At 52.0% G+C, this 14,253-nt stretch overlaps 4 protein-coding genes across 4 annotated transcripts; 3 read left to right on the forward strand and 1 right to left on the reverse strand.

Annotated features, from left to right (window-relative positions):
- Positions 1–45: 45 nt before the first annotated feature.
- CORC01_08491 (uncharacterized protein) lies at positions 46–618 on the reverse strand (the record flags this gene model as incomplete). The annotated part of the gene is made up of 1 exon (XM_022620121.1): positions 46–618. One exon carries the CDS (start codon positions 616–618, stop codon positions 46–48), a length of 573 nt encoding a protein of 190 aa, XP_022473433.1.
- A 4,467-nt stretch (positions 619–5,085) lies between these two features.
- On the forward strand, positions 5,086–6,066 carry CORC01_08492 (uncharacterized protein; the record flags this gene model as incomplete). The annotated part of the gene is made up of 2 exons (XM_022620122.1): positions 5,086–5,699; positions 5,781–6,066. The coding sequence occupies 2 exons, from the start codon at positions 5,086–5,088 to the stop codon at positions 6,064–6,066; spliced, it is 900 nt and encodes a 299-aa protein (XP_022473434.1).
- A 2,154-nt stretch (positions 6,067–8,220) lies between these two features.
- Positions 8,221–8,517, forward strand: CORC01_08493 (dihydrodipicolinate synthase; the record flags this gene model as incomplete). Its single annotated transcript, XM_022620123.1, has 1 exon — positions 8,221–8,517. One exon carries the CDS (start codon positions 8,221–8,223, stop codon positions 8,515–8,517), a length of 297 nt encoding a protein of 98 aa, XP_022473435.1.
- A 4,813-nt stretch (positions 8,518–13,330) lies between these two features.
- Positions 13,331–14,253, forward strand: CORC01_08494 (uncharacterized protein; the record flags this gene model as incomplete). The annotated part of the gene is made up of 2 exons (XM_022620124.1): positions 13,331–14,077; positions 14,206–14,253. 2 exons carry the CDS (start codon positions 13,331–13,333, stop codon positions 14,251–14,253), a joined length of 795 nt encoding a protein of 264 aa, XP_022473436.1.

A 14,253-nucleotide genomic window follows, 5' to 3' on the forward strand; every position in this document is an offset into this window, starting at 1 on the left:
AAAATTCATTACCCCAAGTCAAAAGCAAATATTGTGCCCCAGCTCTCACTGAATGGCAGCAACAACAAAACCAGCCATAGCCGCCGCCGCAACGACCGCCCCGGTCTCCCTAGGCCGGGCCGCGTTGTGCGATCCCCCGACACCGTTTCCTGACCCACCCCCGTTGACCGGGCCGGCGCTGGTAATCTGCGCCACGACCGAGCTGCACTGGTTCGTGCCAGTAGGAAGGACGTCGACGACGCCCGGCACGTCGCTGCAGGCCTGCCACAGCGCGCGGAAGTCGGTGATGTGCTTGTCGCGCCACGAGGTGTACGACGAGGCGTAGGTCGAGTAGGCGGAGCCGACGGAGCCCGTAATCGTCGGGTCGGAGCAGGCGTCCGTGATGGTCACCGAGAGCGCGATGTAGGCGGCCACATCGGCGGGCGGTGTGGGGACGCCGTCGGTGATCTTGGGGAGGAGGGACGTTGCGACCGAGTTACAAGAGTTGAGGTCGCGGCGATCCTTGATGGCTGCGTTGGCGGCTGCGATGGCCTCGTGAGCCCGGTTGGGTACTTCCAGTGCTTGGAGAGCGTTTGCTGTGGCGCTGAGGGCCGCGAAGATGTAGGTTGAAGAACGCATTTCGAGAGTTTGTGCAAGTGTGTGTGTGTGAGTGTGGATGATGTATCTGCCTCGAGAATTCCGGGTGACGGACGGGTTGATATGGCCGCGGGCGAAGTCGCCGAGGCGTGACACGGGCAAGGGAGGTGACGGTGAGTAATGACGATGATTTATAAGGTGAATGCACGTTTTGATTTCGTCTGGTCCTTAACTTTCTGCGTGGATAAGGAGCGATGGTCGTCTTATATCAAATTCACCGATGTACTCTTGCCTCGGATCGTGTGGCTTGGCGAAGGGCCAATGGTCTCCCCTGGGTTTGCGCGGTGAGGTATGTGGCTATGAGGAGGCCAACTCGCTGTGGCGATCTCTGATCTGCATGAGCAACGGGAACGACGCAGACTCGTTCTGTGACATCTCAAGAAAAGCCGCGGCAAGGAATTTGTATGCTCAACTGCTTCGCATGGTGAAGGACGGATTTCCACCTCTGACTGGCATCCTCGGCCCGCCTTCTCATCATCTCGTGTCGGGGCCTGTAAGACGCGCCCCTCGCTCAGCCTCCGCTACGCCGGACGCGTTTGGGAGAGGTGACTGGGCGGACTTAGCGTCAAAGCCAAAGTGTCAGGAATGTGGCATTCCCATTGGCATGCGTGTGAGGCCGGGGAATGAGACATGCGCCATCTAGCGTTGAGCGCCGGGCAATTCGGTGCCTGCACCTTTTTTCCCTACCATTCAGCCTTGATCCACAACCTAACTCATGCTATCTGGACGTTTTCATGTCGACTGTCCGTCTACTGTGGCTTCTTCATGTCTCGCACGATGTTAGCCTTGCCCGACAAGTGGGCTGGCGGTTTCTCACCTTGCGCCCCGTGGTGGTTGAAGTGTCAAACGCTTCGATGATCCGTGGCACCGCCGGGAGAGGCAACGGCGGGACGTGCTGGCCAACCCTGAGGGAGAACACACGATGAACACCGCCATGTTGCTTTGACCAACAAGCTGGCATTTCCTCTGACACGAAATCAATCCGATCTTCGGCGAATTATGGTATTCCACATCTCTGAGTATCCCCCACCTAGCCTCAGCAGAAGTCGTACAGTACGTCATTTTGTTTCCTCCTTTTGTCCCATTTCTCCCTCAAGGTTCACCACTCGCATGAAACAATTTGTCTCAAGGTCCCTCCAATGTACAGCATTCCAGCTCCTTAGCTTCGGACTCATTGACCGCCTTCGAATGCCTTGCATAAGACTCAAAGAGCCCCATGAAGGGGATGATGAGCAAGAATATTGGGACGAGCTGACTAAAGACAAGCTCATTTTCTTCATGATGAGCGTCATTTTCCATCTCCTGGCTCACGCGCGACCTATCGTCGATGAGCGAGTATGACCTAAGCATGAAGTATAAAGTCGGGCTCAATAAGTTCCCGACTTTAGATGCGAGGAAGTACTAAACCGCCAGAAGCGATGTTCGCATCGTCTTTAAAACGTGATATTCAGTCTATCGCTTGAAGACCGTCTCAGATTTCAAGATATTGATAGATTGGCCTTGCTTGTTGATTATAAACCCTCTGATGTGGTCCATCTAAAAAATACGACCGGTACGCCATCAAGGTCATGTTGATCACCATAAGCTTTGAGGTCTCCCACCTTTTAGCTTGTCCACAGTGTAATTTATCGGGCAACTAAACTATCCCTTGTCATAGATTCCTTCGTAGCCAGTGACCCAGAACGCGTACTGGAGACCTACAAAGGTGAAGGCCATCAACATAATCCGTAAGGCGCGAGCGAGACGTGCAGCTATTTCGGTCGACGATTGTGTCGCATCATCCATATCGTCAGTTGCCTCAGACACCAAGTTTTCCTCACTTCTTCTTCTGGCCCTTGGAACTAGATACTCACCAACAACGCCATGCTATCTAGCCGCGATAACCGAAAATCAGCACCACCAGCCCATCTAGGACTTTTGAGAGACGAAACACTTGTTCTCCGGCAACTCCTTGGATACAGCGTTGTCGATTCAGTACCAAGTTTTCAACCAAAAAGCCTTGATAATAGGCTTCAGCGATCTTCCATGAGGGATGTTCTCTTTGTCGGGCTCGATATTGACACATATCAAGGATACGAGCAGCTTATCGCGGACCAACAGCTACATATTGGAGTCTCCATATTAGACACCAGGATTCTGGAAGACATGCTTTTAAACCCAACTGCAGCAAATTATCAAGAAGCTATAACATCATATCAGTTCACAGTGGGAGAGTCGGCTTATTGTCAAAAGGCATCAAAAAAATTCATTTTCGGCTTGTCACAACCTGTCGGCATTTCCGAGCTTAAACCGAGAATGGATGTTCTACTATCAAAAAGGGACTACATTCTTGTCCTTCATGGTACACACTCAGACTTCAAGATTCTTCAGCATCTCGAAATCGATCTCCCAACTCAATCACTTTACGTTATCGATACCAACAAGGCTGCATAGTCTCCTCTTGAGCTATACTATCGGTATAGCTTGGAGAAGTTACTCGAAGCATTACAAATACCCTATGCAAACCTGCATGCCGCTGGAAACGATGCTCACTATTGTCTACGAGCGCTACTCATGATAGCGGTATTTGATGCCGAGCGAAATCCGTCAGGGCATCATGAAGCGTTACTGAACCTGCTCAGAGCCGTAGCACGGGCGCCTCGGCCATTAACCCGGGGGGAAATTCGGCAAATGGAAGAACCTCAACACGCAGCCCATCGAGAAGCAAAAAGCCAGTCAAAATCCAGAAGAAAAGCCAGACGGGCGGCCAGGACCAGCAGAAGACTTCTCGAAAGGTTGGATCGTGAGAAAGGGCAGACGCAGAGTGAAGATACGGATCTGATGGCACAGCCTAGTCCCCTGGACATTGGAGATGAACCCGAGGGCCCTGGATGAGTGCACATTGTGGGCTAGGAATGGCCATATTGGTTGTGGGGCGGGATACCAGGAGCACAACGTCACAACCACACGAGTCAAAGTATTGACAGGAATAGTCATCGACGGCCAATGGGTAGACTGAGTTGTCGCTGGTATTTAGACATAACACGAAAGCTTCTGGGAAATAGAAGTACTTCGTATTCCTGAACGCTATTAGGTTATCAATCGTCATTCTGTCTGGTTTTCGACCGTCAAGTTCGGACCTCTGATGAAGATGTCCCGTCGTCTGTCACGAATGATGCTGAATTGGATACCAGCGCGGCTGACGAGGACCGGGACAGGCGTTCTTTATAGCTTGGCAGCGGCAGATCATTCAATGAACACATCCTGACATGAAAAATTGCTCAAAGAAATCGACATTAAATAACGTGGCACCGATAAGGTGCCGGACGCTCCACGCCGGCTCCGAAAAGTTTTTCGCAAACCACGGGCCCACTCGAAGAAAACTTACCCTTTAGCTCGCGGACACAAAGGCCCTCACCTGAGAGCTGAACGAAAGAGCCGCACTGCTTGCAACCAGAATAACCAGTCTAGCCTCCCCGTCCCCAGACTGAAATCTGAGAGGCTGTCATGTCTCGCACGTTTGACAAGCGCCAGATTGCCGCTTGCGTCGCATCGCGGACATGGTCCGGAGGTCTTATCCCAATGATGTGAGGCATATCAATCCCGACCGGTGGGTCCGGAGTCGGAGGATACGGCAGAGGTATCCACACATCTTCCGGGTCTCCCACCGAGTCGGGCCCAGGGTGACGTACGCGTGATACCCATACTTCTTAGATACAGCAAACCTACAAGTCGGGTACTTGTAGTCACGTAAGTACCTCTTGCGTCAACAACTTCGGTTCGGGCCTTTGGGCCTACTTGGGTAGGTGTGCTGGACCCTGGTTGCCTGGTTGGCACTGTTGCCCACATACCTTATGTAAGCTAGCCCTTCACATTCAGGTCCGAAAAGAAGAATGCATTGGAAGAACCGTCATGACACGGGATTCTTTTGAAGGGTTCAGGTCGACTTGCTTTCGCAAATGTTCGCATTCGTTCTGGCATCTCGAAGTCATCCCTTTTAGTCAGCGGCTGCATGGGCCTATGTCAAGGTTTCATGTAGCCGTCGCGCCGCCGACTTTTCACCTTTCTGCGCATGCAAGGCATCGACAGCATGGGAGCCCGAGATCATGCGCCGAAGTTGCCGATCCAGAAGGTGCTCAACTGAACAAGCTCCTCTTAGCCTCCTTGTAAAATGCTGGTAAATCTTTGGAGCTATCCATGGATGACACATCACCAACCAATTGCGATTCTGATGACCAAGTGCCGAAAGCCTAATACGTAAATGCAGCTCAAACGTTGATAAAAAGTCCTTGAGCGATTGGCCAGAGCTTCTCATGTCTTCAACTTAATCACTGCCTCGGCTGAAAGCCCCATTCCGTGTGATCTTGGATACATAAAGCCCGTCGGACCTCAACCACCTCTCTCCCTGTCTACAAGGCACTCTATAAAGAATACTCTCGACGGTATCCTGTGGATTTGAATTTCACCATCATGACAGCAGTATCCCACTCGCAGTCGTTTGCCGGTCTGGAGCCATGGAACAAGGGCGAAGATACTGTCTACGCCCTCAACCGTGGCGACCTCACCAAAGAGCGTGATCGACTCGAGTACAACCACAAGAATATCTTTCTGCCTCTCTGCGGCGGACTCTGTCCCCAGGAAGTCTTGACGCATCTCACAAACCAGCAGACCCCACGCGTCGCAGAGATCGCCACCGGCACTGGTATTTGGCTCAGAGACATGGCCAAGTTGCTCCCCCCTTCCGCCGAGTTGCGAGGCATCGATATGGACACCACCAAGTTTCCACCTCCTTCAGCTCTGCCTCCGAACATTTCTCTGCTGCAACACAATGCTCTGAAATCATTCCCAGATGGAATGCATGGGTCATTCGACATGGTTCACATACGGTTGATTGGGTCGGGAATGCGGAAGGAGGACTGGAAAACCGTGGCGTCGAACGCGTTTACCCTACTGCGACCCGGGGGATACATCCACTGGGAGGAAGCGGGTGAGACTTCTTGGAAGTGCGTCCCGCCTAGTTGCGCTTTCGATGAGTGGTCCAGGATCAGGCTGCTGTGGTCACTAAAAGTCGGCCGCAATCCTTTGTAAGCCTTCACGAAGCTTCTGCGTATATTCTACATGGTTTCTGGTTTCCTATCCTGTTCTATCATGATAACGCGATGCAGTATGCCCGCGCAACTTCCTCTTGTGCTCCGCGATGCCGGCTTTACGGATATCGACGAGAAGGTCTGGAACACTTTCGGCATCGAGGGTATGATGCGAGAGTCGATGAGAAAGATAGCCACCGAGATCATTCGGCCGGTGATGCTGTCTATTCTTGAGGCTGGAGGTGTTGACACCCTCCAAAGTTCTCAGGACATTGACAGGCTCGAGTCCGAGATGGAGAGAGATATACAAGACGGGGCTTTGATAGGTGTTTCTTTAGCCTGGTTTTGGGGCAGACACCCGTGAGTTGACTGGAACTTCTACCTGAAAGAGGAGGACCATGAGGCACACGTCCAACATTCGTCGAGGACTTGGAATGAAATGAAAGGTCATGAAGCCCCTACCATAAGTTTGTGAACATACACTGTCAAATTGGGCGCGGTCATGTATCCTTGAGAAAACTGCTAACGGCTTAGACGCCAGGACCAAGTATTTGAAATGATTTCGATCCACTGGTTAGGAAGATTCTCAATCATGATTTGAAGTGATTGCGTGGGGAATCTTGTTCGCAAAGCTGGCTGTGTGCCTCGCAAGGTGTATGCCCGACATGGGCGAGGGGACAAAAAGCCTGCCTATCGCAAGTGCGATTTGAAAACAGAGTCATGTATGCGAACTGAAAAGAACAATATTCTTCATTAAAAGAGTACACATCTTCAAGAAGCAAAAGGTAAACGACGTTGGCCTGATTCGAACAGACGCTCCCGAAGGAACAAGATTTCTAGTCTTGCGCATTAGACCACTCTGCCACAACGCCTGGCATTCCCACTCGCTGGTCGCAACCTGAGGTGGAGATGGCGATGGCAGCCAATCGTGTTACGAAAAACCCACTCATTGCAGACCCATGCGATTTCATTCGATGAACGAGACATCTGATTTGTTTTCCAACTTCCAGCCGCATTAGACAAGGCGTTCAAATCATAAATTATGGAGCATATACACACTGAAATCAACCGGAATAGGAAAAAATAGAAGTAGGTTTTAAGTGATCATTAATTGACCGTCGATAGTGTACCAAGTTCTGAGGAGAGCTTGATTGGTGACATCTATCTAGGAAATCTCGTTCATCAACTCTGCCAGCCGTGCAATCCATTGTGATTGGCACCCCAATTGCAGCGGGATGAGTTCAATCAGCTTTATCTCTAAAAGTATTCCGCTCATGACGAGAGATCTGAAGCCTTCTACAAGGCAAAAAGGGTAGCTCATCACCAAGGCTGATGTGATCAAACTGGGACTTTACCTTAATTTCAATCACCTTTTGATGCAAGCCTTACGGAGTTTCTTAGACCCGATATATAATTCAGAAAGGACCCCTCCTGCCCGAGAGCAGCGTTACAGAGTCTAGATCAGCCTAGGGACTGATCAGCTTGTACAAGAGTCTTCAGCGGGAAGCTAGACGCAGGTGACGAAGGAACGCTCCCCGTGGGATGGTGTGGTGGCGCACGTGCGAGGTATTGAAGTCAAAAATCTGGCAGCGTTGCGGATCAACTCCGGACTTCACATACCCATATCCAGCCGCTTGGTCGAAAGTGGCACGATATAGTGTCAATATGTAGAGTAGCCAACCTCATGCAGAGTTGCAAACCGATGCCAGTTTGAATGTGCAGCCTCTCGCCAAGTTTATTCAAGCCGCTTGTTCAACGGACAGGAGATCCCGGGGCCGATGCTTCCGACACTCCGTTACTTCTAAAAAGACGTCCCATCATGAACTCTATCCTGTTGCGAAGCCCGTTGGCATACCCACGAGGCTGGAAACCAAGCAAACGAAAAACTCAAAAGCAACAGCCCAATCATCATCCATACTAAGGCGGAGCTTACTCCTTATAATCGAGTCGAGGGTTCTAAAACCGAGTGTAAACCTCAAAGCATTTCAGGGTGCTCTCGGTCTTCAATCCGTCTTGATTTAGTGTAGCACTTTGCTCTTTGCACTCACAGTGTTGTCGGAACCGCACTTACTTAGTAGTCAGATCAACGTTTTAATATTCTCAACGTTTCCAGCCCTGTGTATAAAAGCCAAGCGGCACTTCTTCCCCCAGCAGATTTGATATTCTTAGCAGCGCACTATCTGAGCCCCAGATTCCAGGATGCCCGCTGCCACCCTGGTTACGACTCCGCTGTTGGGATCCTTACACGGTGCCCCCAAATCATAGCGTCATCGCCTCCCCGAAGGAGTATACGTTCCTACCCTTGAATTCCTCGTGGAGTCCGAGGAACGTGATACAAATAATCTCGAACGCCACTTCGTCAGATGGATAAGCGCTGGTGAAGCAGGCATCATCGGCCACGGATCCAACGGGGAAGCAGCGCACCAGACTAGAGAAAGACGCAATTCCATGATCCAGTGCGCAGCCGATACCATCGGCTGAGAGGAACACGATGTCGAGTTATTTCATTGCTTGCCAGATGTGGAGCCCAGTCGACATGCGACATTCTTCAACTCGGCAAAGACGCCGCCGAGAGCAACGCATCTCGCGCGCTCGTGCTACATCCAAGCTACTACAGCCCCCCTTTATCGACGACGAAAGAATCGTCCAGCACTTTCACAACTTCGAAGACGAATCGCCCATCCCGTTGGTCATCTGCAACTTCCCCGCGGCAGCGTCGGAACTTGACCTCATCTCGGACGCCGTCTTCCGCCCCGCGCAGCACCTCATGAAAGAAGCTTCGGACGTCTTCCAAGGCAGAGAGCTAGGGGGCTGATTCGTCGGCGTGGTATTACGCGCACGTAGCCACCATGGCAGCGGACAAAGGGTCAACATCGCCAGGACGGGATAATCACTTGTGCACCCCGCATTCTCATGTTGTCTCTGTCAAAGCTCATGAGGCGCTTTACCATTTCCTACCTACTAGAGGGGGCATTTCATCGCCATGTCTTCTCGCTGGTCGGCGCCCCACGACTCTCCCGGTAGGTTTGCACTCAATTACAAAAACTAGGTTTGTGAAGTGACCCACCTAAGCTGTTTTTTGAGACGGTTCAGGTATTCTAGATTCCTCTGGATGAGCAGTACATTATAAGATGAAATCAAATAAATTAAGAGTGGTAGTAAGTATCTCCACAATGAGAGGTACATGTAGGCTTGAGGTGTCGTCGTGGGCAGGATTTACAGTCTCAAACTGCTGATTAGGGCGAAGTTGTAGATTATTCAACAAAACTTGAGGGTTAGAGGCAACAAACAACTTTAGATGCAACCTTATGAAGTGAAAAAATCCAAATCCTGTCTTCTTAAGTATTAATGCCATTGTATAAATCTTCAAATACTGCCTGTCCTCGTTGATGTCCTGGAGGTCTTCAAGAGATGACGATTGAATTCTGCATACAGAGAAGTGGGCAGATCTGAGAATCAAATAATGGCAAGGGCATGAGAAGAAGCGCAGCAAGGGACACCAAATTTGATATCATGTTCGTTTCTGAAATTAAGTACCAAGTATCTACGAAGAGTACCTTCTATCATCTTGAAACTGAATCTGGACCCCGTATGTAGACAATGATATGGCTCTTTCCCTCTCAGTCATTGCTACTACCTCCCTACGAGGCCTGGATGCCTGTTTTGAAGTGATCACACACCTGGCCCCTTAATCCGCCTCCGTGGGGGTAACGTGTTTGAGAATGATAAGTCAGTCAGCGTTAGTCACTTAAAGAATAGCACTAGCCGCCGGCAGCCGATAAGCGCCAGAAAGCAACAGTGTCACAGCACTCTGAACGGTAATAAATGTGAGGAAACACAGCATAAACATGAAAAGAGAAGAGCGCCGGGTGGCAAGCTATGCCTAGCGCGCCAGAATTGTCTTCATGTGGCGTGTTAAGAGAATGCACCGCCGGGCTGTTGGCCGATAGAACAACGGAAATAGTGAGATCCATGCTTCGCTCTCTGTGGTTAGTGAAACTGGTGAATAGAGGCGGCATATTTTTTTTATGTCATCTGTTGGTCGATCCTTCCATGGACAGTGGACATCGTCAAGAGCCGTCGCGCTGGTTTCAAAAAACACGCTGACGGCTGGTGTCCGCTCAGCAACTGGAACATCCACTTCTGGATCTCAAGGCACTGACAATAGAGGCGATCAGGGAGGCCGTAATGTCGACCAGCAGAATGGGCTTCCGGCCGGAACCACTGCTAGGCTGACCTCTGGCGGCGTCACAGCTGCAAGGACCGTGTCAGATTAACCACTTGGCGCGTAAGACGGATGGCGCGGCATCTGAAAGGGGGGGCCGTACCTGCGGCCCGGGAGGAGGATGCCCTACCGAATCAAGCATACTCAACCTCAGACAGCCAGAGATACCTATGGGGTGGGAACTATGAGAACAGCCGTCAAGACGAGGATTCACGACCGTCCATTTTTTGAATGCTCGGCTAGAGAACAGTAATCAACAAGGAGTCGTCTGGAGCACGGGTTTTAGTCTCATTCGATCCCTGGTGTGAGTGCCGAAATCTGCAAAACATTCATAATTAAGCCATAAAGCATGACACTGAAGCCTTTTCACCAGTGCTTAGTGAGCACACGACGAAGGGGGGTACTCATTGATCTTGAACGATTTCCCTCTTCAGTTGTCTCAATCTCACTGGGCGCTGATGTGGACGTCTCTATTTTGACAGCTGACGTTTTAGCCCCAGCAGCGTCTTTGAGCAGCTGTGCGTCTACATAGTATGTCCGAGTCTTCTGCCTTGTAGAGAAATAAGAAAGGCTTGTCAACCTGATGCAGAAGTAAACATCCTCATCATCGAGCCTAGAATCAAATCTACTTATTACCAGGGTAGATGTGATATGCACCGTAGGCGGCTTCTTGCATTGATCTCATAGGTCCTTCCAAGCATCTTTACTTGAGACATCAGCTCTGCATCAGTGCCAAAAGAAAAGGGGAAAACCTCTGATTACCGATGTCATCCCCACTCGGCCGATAGAATCGGTCAGTGACCGAATCAAGCGGATGGAGGTCTTGGGCGTGCGGGAATGTGGAGGGGCCTCGGCTCCTGTTTCTCCATCTTTCATCCCATGAATTTTAAGAAAAAATGCATTTCATCTCCCACATTCTCCATCACATACCCAGCTGGAGCCTCGTTCTCGCTTGCCTACGGTGTATCCAGCGCCCATCCCCTTTTCTTTGTCGGGCGTCTGCCCCCTGCCTCATCCCTCCTCACCTGTACGAAGGCAGAGAGGCCCAAAGTATTGAGGGCTTCCAGGGACCGCTGACACTGTGTGAAGGACTCGGACTTTTGCTCGACGTCGTGGCACCGATGATGAACTAATCAAATTTTGATTGGACATTGGCCTATCTAATCTTGTTAATTGCTTGAAAAGTGCTTCGATTAGGTAGGTGCAAATAAAGGAGACGACGGATTGAGACCGGTTATAAGCCGCTCGCGTCTGTCTGCTTGTGGTCCTCACACGGCGGCGACAAGGGTTCCTGGAAGCCCTCAATACATTTGGCCCCTGCATCACCTCCATACGTTAGCAGCAAAAATTCAAACGTCCCAATCTAACGGGCTCAAGGCTCAGAAAGAAGAGGGGGCAGGCCTGGCCCGGCATCCCGGCCCCGCTGGTGGGACAAGGTTTAGCGCCCTTGACCCTACCTCGGATCCACGATGTGGGCACGATCGGACGAAGAAGGCGAGAAGAAGAAACGAGTCCGAGGAGGCCCTACCGCTCTAGCCGGGCAGCCAGTCTGCTCACCGACAACCCGCCAGGCCAGCAAGTGGGGACCAGAAGAGAGCGTAGACTTTCCCTGTCAGCGCATCACCGCACCACTAGACTGATCTGCCCTTCGAGCACTATAGCTAAACTTTATAAGTAAAATAGACATTACACTATATCTCTCTACAAGTTTATAGTGATTGGAGATTTTGTTTTGGATATCAAGACGATTTTGACACCATTATCGGTCGTAAATGTGTGGTTGCCGTGGTATAGAAAATTGAAAGTCCGCGTGTGCGTTCTATTATGGTCCCCACTTGGCCGCGTATGAGACTCCGAGAGCAGAGAGGACCAGTATGACGCGCGCCCTGAAGTGGCCCACGACCTGGCAGCCAAGTTGGGTATGGTGGAGTTCCACAGGGGCAAAGGCTTCGGTCAGAGGTTGATGAAAAGATGCGCTCCGCGTTGTTGCCACGGGATGCGGCCGTGCAGAGAGGACATTGTGAACGCGACGTTTGAACAAGCTGGACGAAGTGACGTCGCAGTAGAGAACCATCTCATTCCAAGTGAGATGCATCCAGATTGTACGGCAGTGCATCGCGTTACCATCTTACCAATTGGTCAGGTAATTCCGGGCGATGATGACTGATGCGGTCAAGTCTCGACGAATACGATACCTACTCTCTTCGCCCGTGTCTGGGACGACAAAGGGCCTTCAGCTCACATCGAGATTGAACCACGGAGTCAGCTTCTCGAAACAGGCCAACAATCCGCACAACATTTCAAATATCTTTCTAGACGGGCACAAGGAAACATGGACCGTCATCCCCCTTAAAGACGAGCGCATCGACCTTTAATTTCTCGCTTGCAGGGACGTTCCAGGTTGTCGACGATCCTCACGCATCTCCCGTTGGGGTCATCGAAGATGCGAAAGGCCGAGCAACCGAAGATGGGACGAAGGGAGGATCATGACTTGTACCGCAACGACAAGGGCATCACCCAATCTACGACAACCGACACCGAGAGAATCGAAGAAGCAAGGCGGTGGGGGTGACACGGCGGAGCCGCCTGAAAGATGCGTGATGGCGCCGTTTCAGCCATCCCGGTTCAGGAGCGGAAAGGGTGAAGCAAGGATTATGTCATGACGACGCCCACCCCTTCCCTCCCCTCCTTCTCCTCGTGGGCGTCTGCGCAAAAGGAACATCAGCCAAAGACAAGCAAGGCTCAGTCCAACAAGTGCCCACCTAGCCTCACTCAAATTAAACAACTGGGCGACTACTGCCCGTTGTGGGAGCCCTGTCCGTCACCCGCCCAATCGCCGCCATTCCCTCCACGTGGAGCTGACTGGGGATCGTTGGCTGCCATGTTCCAGGACCACGGATGGATCACATCTCTGGGCTCTTGGTGGCCGGCTTGTCTTGTGTCTACTCTATCCGTACGGTAGTACGGTCTCATCCCGTACCCGACTGACTGACTACTGACTGACCGACCCAATGCTGGCCTGGGCTTTCTTTTCTGTTCGTCCACAGTATGTACTATCAGTTTGCTCCGCGTCCATAGCTGGGTCTAGAATGGGTCGCCCATGATACCCACACCCTGTGACGGCAGGCCACACAACGGTTTTGTCAGTCCAACCGTATAAGAGCCTCCGCCATGCCTCGAACTCTTTCTCCTCATCTCCCTGATCCTATCTCCTCGTCCCATTCCAAACTTGTCCGAATTTTCATTCACGTTCATTCTTTCAACACTCTCTTTACAGCTGTGCTAGACACAAGCCACTCTTTTTTTTGAGCTTTTTACAGAACATTGCGAAACAAAATTCCCAACCGTCAAACCCTCCTTTTTTAAAATCAAGCCAATCTCTACCGCGTAGAAATCAGCCAAAATGCAGTCCAACATCCTCACCGTTCTCTCCTTCGTCGCCGCCGTCTCGGCCCACGGCAAGGTCACCTCGCCCACCCCCCGCTCCGCCGGCGATGCCTTCAAGGCGGCCTGCGGCGACACCATGTGGAACACGGAGCAGGCCGACCCGTACGGCAACATCCAGGGCCTCGCCAACCAGGCCGGCAGCAGCCTCGACCCCACCAAGTGCGAGCTCTACCAGTGCAAGGGCTACAAGTTCGCCGACAACACCGCCAACGTCCAGAGCTACACCCCGGGCCAGACCGTCGACTTCAAGGTCGAGATCCGCGCCCCCCACACCGGCGTCGCCAACGTCTCCGTCGTCGACACCACCGCCAACTCCATCATCGGATCGCCCCTCATCTCCTTCACCAACTACGCCTCCACCAAGACCGGCGTCGCCGCCAACAACACCGCCTTTAGCGTCACCCTCCCCAACTCCCTCCCCGCCACCTGCGGCACCGCCGGCAACTGCGTTCTCCAGTGGTGGTGGGACTCTGCCGAGGCCGGCCAGACCTACATGTCCTGCGTCGACTTCACGTCCGGCTCCGGCTCCGGCTCTGCCGCGCCCGCTCCTGCTCCCTCTGCCGCTGCTCCCTCTGCTGCTGCGCCAACCACCCTCGTGACCTCTGCCATCGCCTCCGCTACCCCCTCCGCCCCTGCCGCTGGTAGCTCCGATCAGACCGCCGACCCCGTCGCCGCCACCCCCTCCGCTACGCCCTCTTCTCCTGTAAGTATTACACATCTCACATCCCCATCCTTTTTTCCAAATCTACTCTCGTGGTGGTAGACTGGAAAGTTCGGATTGAAACCTGTTGAAAGTTGTTCACAATGAGCTAACCCCTTATTTCTCAATAGTCCCCTTGCAAGCGCAACGCCAAGCGGGCCCTTCGCAAGCGCTTCTAA

The sequence above is a fragment of the Colletotrichum orchidophilum genome (genome assembly GCF_001831195.1).
Source record: "Colletotrichum orchidophilum strain IMI 309357 chromosome Unknown Scaffold_72.1, whole genome shotgun sequence".
NCBI lineage: Eukaryota > Fungi > Ascomycota > Sordariomycetes > Glomerellales > Glomerellaceae > Colletotrichum > Colletotrichum orchidophilum.